This window comes from Etheostoma cragini, chromosome 1 (assembly GCF_013103735.1).
Source record: "Etheostoma cragini isolate CJK2018 chromosome 1, CSU_Ecrag_1.0, whole genome shotgun sequence".
In the NCBI taxonomy this organism is placed as follows: domain Eukaryota; kingdom Metazoa; phylum Chordata; class Actinopteri; order Perciformes; family Percidae; genus Etheostoma; species Etheostoma cragini.
The window spans coordinates 25192058-25208617 of NC_048407.1; the positions used below are offsets into that span (position 1 = coordinate 25192058).

The following is a 16560-nucleotide window of genomic DNA, read 5'->3' on the forward strand; positions in this document are numbered from 1 at the left end:
TAATCTATTTAACCCAACACACACACACACACTCCATGCATGATTCCAGATGTTTTAATAGCCAACAACTCAACAAGAGTCACAATGTGATTGCTGATTGTTTGTTTGGATATATTGATAACAAAGTGCAAAGTGACGGAAGAAATACAAACAATTTAGTATATTTAAACTTTATTAATCCTTCAATAACAACAATATAACTTATGCCTAAAACATACACAGCAGTACAACACAGGAGAATGAGAGATTAAAAGCATGGGATCAGATTGGATAACAAGAATAAAAATGAGCACATCAAAGGAACCTTTTAAAAGGGACTTTAAAGAAGTGCTTTTACCAGCTGTAGTTCCTTCACCAGGGTCTGATCCCTGCTGATAAATGCCCGAGCAACTCTGGTTTGTTGTGTAGTGCTGCCTCTCAGTTCATCAGTGGGTTTGGTTTTGCAGCTCTAAATGTTTTTTCCTGTTCAAATCCACCAAAGGCAACCCAGGTAGAAGGCATGACTGTGACCAATTATTCTGAACCAAATCTCTCCTCATTGTTGCGATTGGAAGGGAGCAGTGAGCTGTGATAGGCAGCCGTTAAATAAGGTTTTCTGGCGTATTATATTCTTCCCTCTCTCCAAGCAACCTGGATGCATTTTCTCTCTCTTTCTCTCTCTCTCTCCCCCCCCCCCCCCCCCCCCCCATCTTTTTCTCTCTTACATTTAATTCCTGCATTCCTCTCTCCTCATTTTGTGTTTGTTCTCTTTTCTCTCTACCTTATGTCTTTGATCAGGACATCCTTGAATACAAGAAGAAGCAGAAGCCCCAGAAAATAAAAATGTTGGACGGGGCCGTTAAAACCATCATGGTGGACGACTCCAAAACAGTGGGAGAACTGCTTGTGACTATATGCAGTAGAATAGGTACATTGTTCCTTTTACTATTCCTTTTCTCCATTCTTTTAAGGTGTGCTGTATAGGTTTTTAAACTGCCCTTTATTAGGTCTTTTAAAGACATGCATGCATTAAAATTCAGTGTAACAAAGCGTTTAAGCTCCTTAGAATCTGGTGTTTTCCCAGTCCTACATTATATCATTGTGAAAATAAACCGAATGCAAACACACTAAATAAACAATTTTAATTGCTTTTGTTTGTGTACAAGAGCTTTTGCAAACACAGAGGTAATCATAAAGTGTTAAGAAAATAATCCTGTTGAATTAACCATCTATCCAACCTGACTCTGGGGGATATTGTGAATATTTTCTTTCCCCTTTGAAATCCAGGCATCACAAACTATGAGGAATACTCTCTGATCCAAGAGACGGTGGAGGAGAAAAAGGAGGATGGGATGGGCACGCTGAAGAAAGACCGCACGCTGCTGCGAGACGAGAGAAAAATGGAGAAGCTGAAAGCCAAACTACACACAGACGATGACTGTGAGTTTAGTTAAATACATTTGACCTGATGGTGTAGTTGATGACAGCCATTTAATTAGCTGAAGTGTTAATTCTAAACACTTGTTGTCTTTTTCAATGGGTCATTGATTTCCCCCCCCCCCCTTCCTAACAAAAGTCTATTGCACTTTGATCATTGCATGTTGGCCAATAGCCCATTTTACAGCTTACTGTGATAAACCACCATGTTTTTACTTTTTCTTTTTCTACGCTTTTTTCTGAATGAGACTGTAAGTAAAAATACAGACATGATTCATGCAATAATACAGTCAAACATATTTTACTTTTTCTCTTAAGTAAAAGCATTTCCATAAGCTATACATGTCTGGCTCGTGATTTATTCTCATTTTCCAGTGTGGCCCTCAGTGACATTTCGTTTGATATTCTTGCTCTAGAACCACACCGATTAGATTTTTATAAAAAAAACAACAACCTGATATTCATATCTCCATGCATCTGCCTTTTACATACGTTTTATTTCATTATCTTGTCCCTGTGCTGGTATTGTTGTCAGTGAACTGGCTGGACCACAGCAGAACGTTCCGAGAGCAGGGCGTGGACGAGAACGAGACCCTTCTGCTCAGACGCAAGTTCTTCTACTCCGACCAGAACGTGGACTCCAGAGACCCTGTCCAACTCAATCTGCTTTATGTGCAGGTCTGACCCTCTAACATATTTACCACCACAGGAGAATGTAACCACAAACCAGAAGATATACAGTACCTTCCATGTCTCCATCATCACTTAATTGTGAATGTAAAATGTGTCGTGATGGATCACTTTTGGATACATTTGAAAGACATGTCTTGTTCTTGCAAACCATTTTTAATCTTGTCCCAAAGCTTTAAGACCTTTTTTTTTAAGGTAAACAAATTACCCAATTAATTACAGGTTTTATCTGTCTTTCAGGCTCGAGATGACATCCTAAACGGTTCCCACCCCGTATCATTTGACAAGGCCTGCGAGTTCGGAGGCATTCAGGCCCAGATCCAGTTTGGACCTCACATAGAGCACAAACATAAACCTGGATTCTTAGAGTAAGTGCTGTCCCACAAGGAGATGTCTAAGGGGTGCATTGAATAATTTAGCTTTCTAAAGTGAATATATTATTTTCTTACTCCAGAATCTTTGCCAAATATTAAGTGCTGAACTCATTTGATTTGAATAAAGCTTACTAAAAGTAAATGAGTTCAACCTGTCATTAAATTACCAATAGAAACATTTGTATTTGTGTTATAAATCCAATGTAGAGAGTTTATGAAATTGGCCTCCCTTTAGTTATATGGCCGAATCAGAAAAAAGTTCATTTTCATGTTTTTTTATATGAATTTCAGCTTCTTATGTGTTTTGTTTCTTTCCCAGCCTGAAGGAGTTTCTACCCAAAGAATACATCAAGCAGAGAGGAGCTGAGAAAAAGATATTCCAGGTGTGGCCACATTGTCCTTTTTGAAGATTTGCATATACATTTTTCATATTAAACTCATTTCACAATTGTGCACCAATTGCTGAATACATGTATAATCATACCTGCAGGAACACAAAAACTGTGGAGAAATGACAGAGATCGAAGCAAAAGTGAAATATGTCAAACTGGCCAGGTCTCTGCGGACATATGGAGTCTCCTTCTTCCTGGTCAAGGTAAGTTATAACACATATATTTATTTCTATGGCCACATGTAAATGCACCATTTTAATGAAGTACCACTGTACCCTTTTCTTCATTGAAATGATCATCTACCCACAAAAGGGAAAAATCTAGCTTGAAGTTTTTTTCTCCTGTTTTTTTAATTCAGTTATTTTAAAAAATAAAATCAGATTTTGGCAATTAAAGACTATTCAGAAACGTCTTTTATTTCTTTGGGCTTGGTGTTAAGTGGATTAAAAGGTTGATGGCCGTACCCAGCAGATGGGGAAATACTGTACTGTAATACTCATAACTCACGGGTAGGGCATTTTTTTTAAGGGCGAGTGAATACAAAATCTGCCACTCGGGTTAACAAAAATGACTCGTTGATAAAATAAACATGTTTTTTTTCTCCTTTTGTTATGTACATTATGTCACGTTTTCTAATGTGTTTTGGGATTTAAAAAAATGAATCGTGGAATGCGTGCAAATGTAAAAATGTTCAACTTTTTTTAAAAACTTGGTTCAAAAGCTCAAATCCATCCTGTTTACAGAGCTATTTGGATAGACCAACTAATTTAACGACCCGTTCCTTCTTATATATATATATTATACATCTCTCAGCCTCACTTCTACACTAACACCGCACACAAACACTGCACGCCGGCAGCACTCGTCTGCAGGGAGTTCAGCGCGCGCCTGGAAGGAAACCAAGTGTTGTCTGTGCAGCTGAGTGTGGCGCTAAAGATTATTTTGGAGTGAAAGAGGGATACTGGAAAATTTTGCACAGGCAAACCCTTGGCTACTTACTCTACCAAATAAGTCCAACTGCCAGCGAAATGCCTGCAAAAACGAGCAATTTGCTGATTTCCCCCCCAAACCCCCACCTCACATCATTTGTCACCAAGAGGACATCCTGCATGAAGTCATGGGAAACTTCCCTGTCTGCATTGATAAATTGCTTTCCAACTGTCACCTGTGCTGACTTCATCGCTGAGCTCTTGTAAAAAATGAGAGCATTTCTGGTAATTGCTTGGGGAAAAAAAGGCACCTGTGCTGCTGTTACTGACTCTCTGCCCCACAGGTCCTGGCTTTTCATCAGTACCTTTCAGCACCAGAAGATAAGGGTAGAGATAAAGTATAAAAAAATCACAAACTCGCTTTTTGGTTGGAGCTCACCTTATCAAATCCTCATTTGCAATTTCTCACACGTTCCGCAGTCATATAAGTTCACATTATACCTCCCTTTTATTCCTTTCAAGCGTAAAACACCCAAATATGAAACCGTGGTAGTGCATCTCATTAACCTTAAATTGCCTCCTTGACTCCACTTGTCATTTGTTTGCGTCATAGTCCCTCCCACCAAGGAAGTACGGGAGAGATGCAAGGAAATCAAAGGAGGAGAGAGAAACCGAGGAAATGTGCTAATAGAGGGATGAGACAACCTTTCTTAAGTGTCATTTGATTTGTCAGCTGTATGGGCGGAGTTAGCAAGTTTTTCAGCTGCACAGCTTCCGAGAAGGCTGTTCTTGTGTATCCTCGCTCATGGCAGCTCGGTGATCCCTCCTTGATGCTCGAGAGACGGCCTTCACCGTGGACAGACAGAACAACAACCTGACCGAAAAGTCAAAGAGCTATCAAATGAGGGTGATGAGAATCATCCCATGTCCCACCTCCTAGCCTTAGATCTGTGTTCCCCGTGATCAGTTTGACTTCTTATGTGCTCATGATTGTGGTTTCCGTCACCCTCAAGCGTTATCCAGTGGAGCGTAAACCTCTTTAAAATAACCCTGGAAAAAATGCAGCCTATAGTCTCTAACCCATAACCCCTTGGAGGCCCTAGAGGGTTTACAGGCCCTCTAGGACTTTAACACATCTCACCTCTTTGCCCTCATGTCACAGCCCATCAAGGTCTGTCCATCTGCTCACCAACTGCAGATCCTGAAGAAGCACTTTCTCTGTCCATGCAAGGGAAAGGAAAAGAAGTCAGCTGTTCTGTTGTCTCAGAGAGTGACTGGAGTATGACATTAAAGGCTTAGTGAATATGGGGGGGGGGGAGGCAGGCAGGCAGGCAGATAAAGACATGAGTAAGACATAACACTTTAATTACTAGGTGGGCAAAAGTTTAGTTTTTTTTTCAACTAGTTAGACAACTGAATACCCATCTAGGCAGATCAGTGTGACAGCCAAATTAGAGTTTCAAGCTTCAAGGCTTATGAATTTAAATCCTCTTGCTTGAACTCTTTCTGTCCTTTTCTCTAAAATGCTTTTCAATTTCTATTCAAGTAATACCGTCAGCAGGTCAGGGAATTTGAAGATGAAAGAAAATGTATTGTTTGCTGAAGGGAATAAAATTGACAATTTGAAATGATTTGTTTGCTGATGATGCAATTTAAAATACTTTGTTTGCTGTCCTGTTGGTTTACTAGTTCTACTTTTATTTATACAATGTGCTTATGCCTTGCATGCGTAAGACGATGAAAATCAGAGAAAATCCATGTTTCATGAAGGTTGAAGGGATAAAAATGGACATCAAAACAGTTATGAATAATGAAATGGAAAGTATAGCTTATGTAAACCTAAAATGTCTAAACGGATTTAAAATTAAGAAAATGAAATAGGGTTTACAAAATATACTGAAACATTTAATTGCTTTTAGCCAAGTCATTCAAAAAAAAAAAGCTTTGAGATCATGTTAAGCAGTTTGACATCCGTGCAGAAATGATGTTTTTTTTTAAAACCCAACAACGTTAGAGTAAGATGTAAAGTTATTCGCTGTCAAAGTGACAGCAAAATGAATGGCAGTCAATGGAATGCCAATAACGGGTGACGGTCTTCCAAATGATAGCATTAAAATGGCTCTATAGGAGGTACGCTTTGTCAATGCTGGCTTACCCCCTTGGTCACGACAGTGGTTATGTTGATTATTTCAGTTGCAACCCTGGCAGTAGTAAGTGATCGTGATAGCAAATATCACGCAAAATATAAAAACCTAATTCAAACCAATGTGCTAACACATGTCTAAAGAAGCCGATAAATAGCCTACACACACCTCCACCGAAAATCTATCTCTTTCATAAAAATACTTATTGAGGAATATTAACTGAGCTGTCGCTCTCTAAATGTTTTAAGAGAGCACCTCTCTCTTTCCGCGCACTGAGTTACAGCTGATCTTCTAAGAACGCTGATGTTGTTATCAGCGGAGTATTGATTGGTCAGTAGGCGATGCTTTTAAACCGGTTGATCTCTAATTGCTAACACAACCTGCTCCCGAGCAGGTTAGGTATTCAGCATAAGTTACCATGGCGATTTAACCCGGTAACAAATAGGGGTGGGGGGAAAAATCGATACAGCATAAGATCGATACACAGGCGCCAAGTATTGATCTTTTATTATATATGTGTTGGTCAGTTTGTCTGCTTGACAATCCCGTTTTGCAGCAACAAAAATGAAGTGATATGTATCTTTTTAGACAAATCAGATGCTGACAAAGTTTTCTTTTGGGGACATCATTTAAAATTGGGAAAAATTTGAGGTTGGAGAAAAGGTTATAAACTGCAATATCACGCAGAATATTGCAACATGTCAAAAATTGCAACAATATTGTATCGTGGCATAAGTATTGCGATGATATCGTATCGGGAGGCGTCTGATTTCCACCCATAGTAACAAGTGATCCACCGTTGTGATACACAAAACCCTGGGAAGAACCTCACTTGTGTACACAGTGCTTTGTTGAACTCATCCATTACTAATCTCAGACCGCTAGGACCTAAAACTGAGAGAAAATAAAAAATAAAAAAGTTTCCAAAAGTTTGGAAGGATTAAAACAAATTTATGTTTTTGCAGGAAAAGATGAAGAGTAAGAACAAGCTGGTGCCTCGGCTCCTGGGCATCACCAAAGAGTCCGTGATGAGGGTGGAGGAGAAGACCAAAGATGTGGTTCAGGAGTGGCCACTTACCACTGTGAAGAGGTGGGCAGCGTCACCCAAGAGCTTCACCCTGGTGAGACCCACACACAAAAAAAACTATGACATCTGGACACTGATCCTGTCTTATACTCAGGATTTATTGCAAAATCACCACATTCTCAAATTTTATTTTTTGATTTGCAAGGTTTGCTGGCTTTATTCTTCCAGTTGTTTTATCTTTATTCATTCTGTCCACACTGCCTGAGCATATATCCCGGATAGTAAATACAAAAGGCCAGGCCCACAGTAAACCCAACTGTTCTCTGCAGTGGCCATATAACATCACTGTAGTGCTCAGTCTGCCTTTCCCTTCCTTTTCCTCGCGCACTTCAGTAATTGAAGACTCTTTCGTCTTGCCTGTCAATATCCCTCCTTTGTGCCAGCACCGTCAAATGAGCAACATGGATCTAATCTTGCAGATCTAGTAGATTGTCTTTACTAAGTGAACACACTCTCTCTTTCTTGCTGTTAATTCAGCAAAGTGTTTAGTGTTTTAGGCTGTGTGTTCTTGTGACATAGGGATTCAAAAAGGATTTGATTTGTGGTTCACATGTTGATGGAGTCATAGATTTTGATCTGTTGTAAATTGGATGGGGTCACCTTGCCATCCCAGTGATTTATAGTTAGTGTGCCCATATGAGGTGGACAGATCTTTTATTCAAAAAAAGTCCTCCAGAGTAATTTATTTTCTGCTCAGTTTCCTACATAAAATCTGCTCCAACATTCTTGGGTTAAGACTCTGACTCTCTGCATATTGCAGCAGATTGATATCACCTAACACAATTTGTAGCATTCATCTGACATAGTCGGCTACATAGATTCACTTGAATCCACACAGTAAATTCTTAACGTGTGTGTGTGTGTGTGTGTGTGTGTGTGTGTGTGTGTCGGCTTTTAGTTTGGGCTTTTTCTAATAGGGAAAATAAAACATTACCTGTTCAATCAAGCATAACAGGGAGTGGATAAATTTAACTCCTAGTGTTATCAAATTTGAAAATCACAATTTATCTCATTTGCAAGAGAAACGTGTATCAGAGTGGGTGTATTCATTCTTCTCCTCCAACATCTGGCTCTTTTTTCACAGTCAACGAGTCTCATCACTGTGCTCAAGTTTTACCCCTTGTATGTGTGTGTATGTATGTCTCTTTGTGTAGGACTTCGGGGAGTACCAGGAGAGCTATTACTCAGTGCAGACCACTGAAGGGGAACAGATCTCTCAGCTCATTGCCGGTTACATCGACATCATCCTCAAAAAGGTGAGACATTTATCTCTGGAGACACAGATGAATCATAATGAATCAATAAAGTCTCAGATCTGTTGATGGGTGACATGCTCAAGATACTGTGTTGTACAGCTGCAGTTTAAGAAAGGAAAAAAGGTTCAGGACAGCTGGTTTGATGTGACACAGGTACACTGTAAGAATTCGTATAATTATTCCCTACATGGATATTTGGGTCTCTATTCTTTCTTTCCTGGGTTTAGAAAGTACGTGCCTTCAATATACTGCAAAATAACGACTGCTTCTATTCTATAATAATAAATTTGCGTTGATGTGTGACCAATTTCCTACTCTGAATTACTTGAGGAATTTGGTTTTCTTTTGTGACACTACAGACATTTAAGATAGCATCAGGGTAGCTTTTTTTAATTCACTGTGCGCTCCGTTTTATTTGGTGTGTTTTTTGTCTCTGCTGCAGAAGCAAAGCAAGGACCGCTTTGGATTAGAAGGGGATGAGGAGTCAACCATGCTTGAGGAATCCGTATCCCCAAAAAAGTATGTAAATATGTATCTTATAACTAAGTGTTTTTGACTATTCCAGTTATGCAAGCAACAACATTTGGATTTATTGTCATGACATATGGTGCAAACAGTTGTGTTCTCCAAGGAATGAACTGTAATAATTCAATGTGTCTAGTGTTTTGGTTCAGGACCTGCAAAACTAACATTTCTATCAACCCTGAACTGCAACTGTGTTTAGTGCTGACTAAATTTCAGCACACTAACAAGCTAAAATGAGATTGTACATTATAAGATTGTTACATTATACCGATACATGATAACTTTAGTGTAAGCATGTTAGCGGGCTAATATTAGCATTTAGCTCAATAATGCTGTGCAGCCTCACGGAGCTGCTAGCATGTCTGTAGATTAAAAATATTTAAAAATCAGAGTACAAGCAGGGCTTCTTGTCAGTGTTAGACAGTTTTCATCTTTGTATTTCCAAATTAAAACACATGTTGTAGAAAACCGGATATTTCAATAGAAAAAAAGCTTTACAAAAGCAAGAAAATGGAAATAATATAAATGTAGTAGTAGAGCGGTTGTCTGCCAATCGGAAGGTCGGGGGTTCAATCCCTGGCCCTGCAGTACCATGTCGAAGTGTCCTTGGGCAAGACACTGAACCCCAAGTTGCCCCCGATGCTGTGCATCGGAGTGTGAATGTGTGTGTGTTTATCTGATGAGCAGGTGGCACCTTGTATGGCAGCCTCGGGCACAGTGTGTGAATGTATCCTGTATGATGTAAAAGCGCTTTGAGTAGTCGTTAAGACTAGAAAAGCGGTATATAAATACAGCACATTTACATTTAAAGTGGTATATGATCCCTGCTGTACTTTATTGTGTCCAGCATGATGATGATTTGTCCATGAGCTATTGCATACAGTATTCTATTAAAACACAATATCCAACTGCATCCTTTTTCAATTTCCTTTACACTACGCCCCCTTAACCACAGCTCGCACATCAATCATTCCAGGACCTCGTATCATCACGCAAACACTTCCTCCACTGGACTTTATCCTGAGAGATAATCATTATTTGAGGACATTTTGCTGCACTGGACAAGCAAAGGCCCTATCGGGAACATTTCCTGATTAGATGTGTATAACCTCATTCATCCACAGTGAACTCAGTGTGTAATTGAAGCCAATGTTCCTGCCTCGCCTCAATTGATATTGCGTTCCTGCTTTAAACTGAGAGAATTTGCTGCAATTGTATTGCATTTGTGTTGTCCTTTTTCTTTTATCTGGGCTTTGGAAGCAAAAATCTTTTATACTGCAAACACATAGCAAGCCCAAACTCTGAAAGGCCTTATCTGAGGAAAAACAAAACAAAGCTTTATCTTCCAGAAGGGCACAGTGGGAAGATTCTGCAATGTTGGTCTGCTTTGTGTTAGTGGCCTGCTGTCACAACCACAATTACATTGCTTTGTGTTAAATCTCACTCACAGACACATAGTAAAGAACTAGAAACATACTTTGTTTTAGGGTTCTTTTAAGTGACTTTTTTCAATTTTTTTACATTCCTATCTTCATGTGTTTTGCCATTATAACAACAATAAAGCTGTATTTTGCACCGTTTGCCGTTTGGCTTATGGTGTCTTTGCGTAATTTTGTGCCTAGAATAGCATGGGTCGTGCCAAGGTGGGAGAAGAGGCTCAAACGGCGGGTAGTGTCATTCAAATGAGGCAGTGCAAAGAGAACCTTTTTTTTTTTGTGGAATTAAGTTCTGTGATGCTTAGCTAAGAATAGTCTTTAAAGGACACCGGTCTGTTTTCACCAAAACATTACTCAGCTAAAAAATGATTGATTCTGTCAGTGCTGTAATACAAAGACACAGAGCAGTTACTAAATGCATGTAAACCAAGCCAAAGCTGATTTAATAATTCAAATCAATGCCTTTTTTAAGCAGAATATTTTACACTCTGCTTTGGGCAAGCTTAATGAAGGAACAGTTATTTTGAATTGTGACTCTCCAGCTTTATCAACCAAGCAGACATTAACTGATATATTTATTTCAGCTTTAGTTAGACGTAAACTTCAACGACCGTGTGATTTTGAACCTAAATCATTCTATATTAATTAAATCAATGTAACTTGCCAGATTTACTCTGTAAAAGAAACCATTGAAATGGTTGCCATGCCTATTGTACCATTCTACTTTAACTTAAGACAGGACTCTATTTGAAAACATGAACAAGCAAAAAGTGATAATCCAACACCATTTCTAGATGTTTTACTAACTTCCTGTTTGTGTTCCTGCAGGTCTACCATCCTTCAGCAGCAGTTTAATCGTGTGGGCCGGGTGGAGCACGGCTCAGTGGCGCTGCCAGGGGTGATACGCTCCGGCTCCATTGGCACAGAGTCGCTCAGCATGGGCACCATGCCATCTGCTCAACAGCAGATCACAATGGGTCAGATGCACCGTGGACACATGCCACCGCTTGTAAGAACAGCAAAATGGCTCTCAGTATGTTGTTTGTGTAGTTTTCATTGACTGATGAAGTCCTGTTAAAGGCGAAAACCACTCATGCAAGAGTCTGTTTTAAGTGGCACCGCAAGACAGCTGTATCTTAATCCTTTTTTCCCCTCCTCATGGCTCGTTCCCCAACATGCAACAATAAGACAGTGGTGAAATGTAACTAACTACATTTACTGAAGTACTGTACCTAAGTACAATTGTCAGGTACTCAAGCCTTTTCATGCCAGTTTCTACTATTTCTACATTTTACTCCACTACATTACTCTGACAGCTTTAGTTACTAGTAACTATACAAAAAAAAAATATATATAAAGGGTTACCAACTGAAATGATTGGCAGATTTAACACTTAGCCGATTGACAGAACTATTATGATTGTGTCCAGTATTATGTTTATGTTAATATCCGGATGATGATACTCACATACTTTTACTTAGGTAACATTTTCAAAGCAGGGCGTTTACTTGAAACAGAGTATTTTTAGTCTGGTGTTACTACTGAACACTATTTCCACCACTACATTAGAATGATCTTCCCCCATCGAGGTTTCTTAAAAAAATCCCTCTAGGCTGCATTCTGTGAGAAATGAACCTGTTTGTCTTCCTGTATGTGTAGAGTTCAGCCCAGCAGGCTCTGATGGGAACCATCAACACCAGTATGCAAGCTGTGCAAAAGGCCCAGATTGACCTAGGGGAAGTTGACAACCTGCCACCACTGGGACAAGACATGGTACTGTACAGTGCGCATACATGTACCTACAGTTGAAATAAAACCCTCACATATTCATACTCTATGCACACAGTATTGTAATATATCACTTTCAATGCATGCATTCACTAAAAAACAGCCACAAAACAAAATTGTAGTAATACATAGTGATTAATAATAGTGCATGTAATGTATGCAAAGTCATGGCTTTTGCTGTCGTCTCCCTCTGTGTTCCTAGGCATCCAAGGTGTGGATCCAGAACAAAATGGATGAGTCAAAACATGAGATTCACTCCCAGGTCGACGCTATCACTGCAGGAACAGCCTCTGTTGTCAACCTCACAGCTGGTCAGTGGCGCTGGCATGACTCAGCAGATTGCCTCCTGTTTGTCTTGGCTTGGGTTTACTGCCATTTACTCTTAAAAAAAAATGAATGATCGATGTCAATGTCTTGATAGTAGAGCAAGGCTACATTACATATTGTTGCATAGCCTTTGTGTGATTTTTTTTTTTTTTTTTCATTTTTTTTTTATATACGCATTTTAGAAATGCTTTGTTGAAACCAATGAAAGTGCCCACAGTTTTACGAGAAAATTTAAGTGGTGCTATTTTCTGCAGAGTTAATATTATCTGACATATTAGTGACTTTAAAACAGAATCCTTTCATCAGTCTGGTGTTCATCAACATCATTGTTGATCCTGTATCAAGTCTAATAGTTCCCACATATCCTTCTGGGATTTGGTGAGAACGGGCTAGTGAAGTTGTTTGTTGGATCATTTTGTCTAAAGATTACCCAGTAGGGTCAAAACGTTGCTTTTGTATTAAATTATGGGAGCTTGAAGCAATGTTGTGGACAAAATATTTTTTTCATGTCTGTTGGATCTTTGCCATTCAGAACTATTTATCTGTTCTTTAGAGCAATAACAATTTGTCCCTGATATCTTTTTCCCACTTATTTACCTTTTTCTAAAATGGACTGATGTGTTAATTAGGGTTGCACGATATTAAGAAAATATGCAATAATGTTAATGTTGTGGAACATAACAATAATGATCTTACTTGTCATAAATTCACAGATATTAAAGTTTACTCGGTTCTGCATTTCTTCTGCTTTCAGTATTCTGGTAAAATACAACTAATTGCTTGTTGAATTTAAAACAAATGAAAGCAAATCATTTTCAAAATTCTTTTATTGAACAAATTGAACCTTGAATTGAAAAAAAAATTGCACCAATAACAAAAGTGACCATTACATTTTAAAGTACAATTTTCTGCTTTCTACTGATATTTCCTTTTAAATCTCTGATTGTCTTTTGCGATATGTCGGCGCCTTTCATGATGTGTTTATTGCACCAGTTGATATCGCTATGAAAACCTTGCGCAGCCCTAGTTTATTTAGTTTAGTTTATTCAGTCTCTAAAATTGTTTTTTGCATTGTTGAATGGCTAGGCTGTTTACAAGGGTCGGTGAGTCTTAAGAAGACTCACTTTCGAGACCAGTTGCGTTTTGTTTTCCCCTGTTATGGGCATTTTTATTCAGGTTGAGTTTGGATAAGCTTTGTTTAACTCCCTTCTCTAGGACTCTATTTATCTGGTGACCGTTGTTTTTCTGTCCCCTCTCCGCGTATCCAGGCGATCCGACTGACACAGACTACACCGCCGTGGGCTGCGCCATCACAACCATCTCCTCCAACCTGACAGAAATGTCAAAGGGTGTGAAGCTGCTAGCTGCTCTGATGGAGGACGACATTGGCGGGGGTAATGACCTGATGAGGGCTGCCAGGACATTAGCAGGGGCCGTGTCTGACCTGCTGAAGGCTGTGGAGCCAGCTTCTGGAGAGGTGAGCAAAGGGACCCCAAACTCTGAGATAATGATATTATGTTTGTTTTTTTAAATCCAAATTGACAACCTAAAAGATTAATCAAATTTGCCACAGAGCAGTTCCAATCTGAGACACTGTATCATCTTTTCATAATAATACAGTGTCTCTTCTGCTCCTCCAAACTAAACTTAATTATATTAACATCCGCTGCTGCTGGTTGAGTTCAGCTTACTGAATTGTTCAGGTCGGTCTTATTGAAGACATCTGACTGAGGCTATGCTGAATAGCAAGCATTTTATTCCTTTAGGGAAAAAGAACTTGCTTAGAAACTCTATAAAGAACACTTTGGGCTAATGAAGTCTTCATCTTCTTTGGGTTGCAAGACCGTAATGTTCTCACTGATGTCTATTAAGAGTTTGCGGGTTGGTTGTGGAAGTATAATTCAGAAGTTAATGTACTGTACAGGTGTTGGCTGAGTGTGTACAATGCACAGGTCTGTCTAGCTTTGGGACAACGCTGAGCTTTACACACTTGTGCATTATGCATGTAGAGTAGTTATTGAGATTCCCTAAAGCCTGTAGGGTAGTTAGACAAAAAGATTTAGGATGTTTGATAAAGGTTCCTCTCTTTTGTCTTACTGTTGCTTTATTTTACTTTGTTTAAATAACCACCGATGTGTTACCAGTATGCAGTACATAAATGGAGATGATGTGTTTTTGTAGACGCAGCATACAGCTTATAGTTTACTTAGAAGCAAAGCTATGTCTCAAGATGCAAGATGATGCCCTTGCCAACCAGGCGTCCAACTGCAGTTTTACATCGTTGTGTGTGTGTGTGTGCTGTGTGCTGTGTATATTGTGTGTAATGTGTGTGTGCAGCCCAGACAGACTGTGCTGACAGCAGCAGGCAGCATCGGCCAGGCCAGTGGAGACCTCCTGCGCCAGATTGGAGAGAGCGAGGCAGATGAAAGGTTCCAGGTAAAGCTGCAGCCCCGTCCATTTATCATCATCATTTCATCACCACAATCTGTCACAGTCCTTAGGAACTCAGTTAATTAAAACCACATTGTAACCAGGGGAATATGGGGGGAGTGTTTTAGCTAGGTGTTTTTGTTTGAATTGAAAGCTATTCTAGCTGTCAAGCTTGTGTTTTTCTTTCATGCAGCTCCTACTAGGCTGAATCCCGATTTGTTATTATAACGCAATGTTTTGTGAGGTTATAAGTTCAAATCAGCACAACTTTTCTCACAACATGCCTGTCACTACACGCTGGAGTTTATTTCAACAATAAGTTTTACATATGCACAGCAGTGGTGGAAGGAGTATTCAGATCCTTTACTTAAGTCACAATAATAATACCACACTGTAAAAATACAAGTGGGGTTGGGGCACTACTCTCTTACACCACCAATGTGTAGCACCCACCTGGGTGATGCACGCAGCACGCTCAACACACATCACATTTTACAAATGTTACTTAAGGAAAAGTATGTAAGTATCATTTTACTTAAAATATTAAAAGTACAATTACTCAATACAGAAAAAAACTCACATGTTAGAAACAGGAAACAATCCAAACAGTTCTGTCCATCAGCCAAGTGTTTAATCGTCTTATTTCAGCTGGACTTGTAGACCTATTTATTGTTGGGTAGTTTAATTTATATTTAAACATTATAGTCGATAAACTACATGTGTTTTGTGGGCACAAATCTTAATTTGTAAAGCAACTATTAACTAAATGTGTCAGAGTAATGTAGTGGAGTAAAAAGTACAATATTTCTCTCTGAAATTAAGCAAAATAAGACCTCAAATTTGTACTTAAGTACAGTACTTGATTCAATTTACTTAGTTACATTCCACCACCGATGTGCAGTGGGGAACCGTGTGTTTTTTAGATGGATTGTTGGTGCGGCCTTTTAAATGAGATGTACTGTATATAGTCATCATACCACATAATACACAATAAGAAATTTTCTTGTTAAAAAAAGAAATGAGATCGGATTGGATTTCCTATTCCAGTGAAATGTTTCTTCCCCCAACCCCTTTCTTTTAACACAGTGACACATTTTTTAAACTTGCATCTGCAACTGATCTTGTCATCTTTTTAATGAGAAAAAATGTGATTGGCCAGGCTGTGCTGGATATAATGTTTCTGATGAGATTTTTAACTTTGCCAACCGTTTTTGTAGGACATCTTGATGAATCTGGCCAAAGCTGTGGCCAATGCTGCAGCCATGTTGGTGCTGAAGGCCAAGAACGTGGCCCAGGTTGCAGAGGACACCGTGCTTCAAAACCGGGTCATTGCTGCTGCTACCCAGTGTGCCCTGTCCACCTCCCAGCTGGTGGCGTGTGCCAAGGTACAAGAATATCGTTGAGTCTCGTTGTAATAAAATGACTCTCATCTTGTCAGTATTTGTGTAATATGTGCTCAATTCACGAAAAGTGAAATTTACTGGAAATTATGCAAATGCTTTATATATTGTAATGTTTTCTGATTTATTATGTCAACTCTGTCTGAGATTTGAATATTAACCCTTCCACCATGGTGTCAATTGGGACGCTTTTGTTAAATTGTTTCGGTGGAATGCATGTCAATATTTAACCATTTGCTGTTTCATCTTCTCCCATAAGTAGATTGGGTATTGAGGTTTGATATATAAATATTCCTAAAATAATTTAATAAACTCCAATTTATCTGCAGCTAAAAAAATAGCAGAGTGAATATATTAGGTGGCACC

General features: G+C 39.1%; 1 protein-coding gene across 3 annotated transcripts in view; it reads left to right on the forward strand.

Annotated features, from left to right (window-relative positions):
* tln2a (talin 2a) overlaps nt 1-16560 on the forward strand; it is an 86093-nt gene that overhangs the window by 37656 nt on the left and 31877 nt on the right. For all 3 annotated transcript variants that reach the window (XM_034869737.1, XM_034869753.1, XM_034869745.1), the window contains 15 exons: nt 778-907; nt 1267-1419; nt 1952-2094; nt 2347-2474; nt 2800-2863; nt 2971-3075; nt 6911-7066; nt 8187-8288; nt 8731-8807; nt 11078-11258; nt 11909-12022; nt 12240-12348; nt 13633-13841; nt 14702-14800; nt 16012-16179. In XM_034869737.1, the coding sequence (XP_034725628.1) occupies nt 778-907; nt 1267-1419; nt 1952-2094; nt 2347-2474; nt 2800-2863; nt 2971-3075; nt 6911-7066; nt 8187-8288; nt 8731-8807; nt 11078-11258; nt 11909-12022; nt 12240-12348; nt 13633-13841; nt 14702-14800; nt 16012-16179 (1938 nt within the window). The remainder of the gene's footprint in view (nt 1-777; nt 908-1266; nt 1420-1951; nt 2095-2346; nt 2475-2799; nt 2864-2970; nt 3076-6910; nt 7067-8186; nt 8289-8730; nt 8808-11077; nt 11259-11908; nt 12023-12239; nt 12349-13632; nt 13842-14701; nt 14801-16011; nt 16180-16560) is intronic.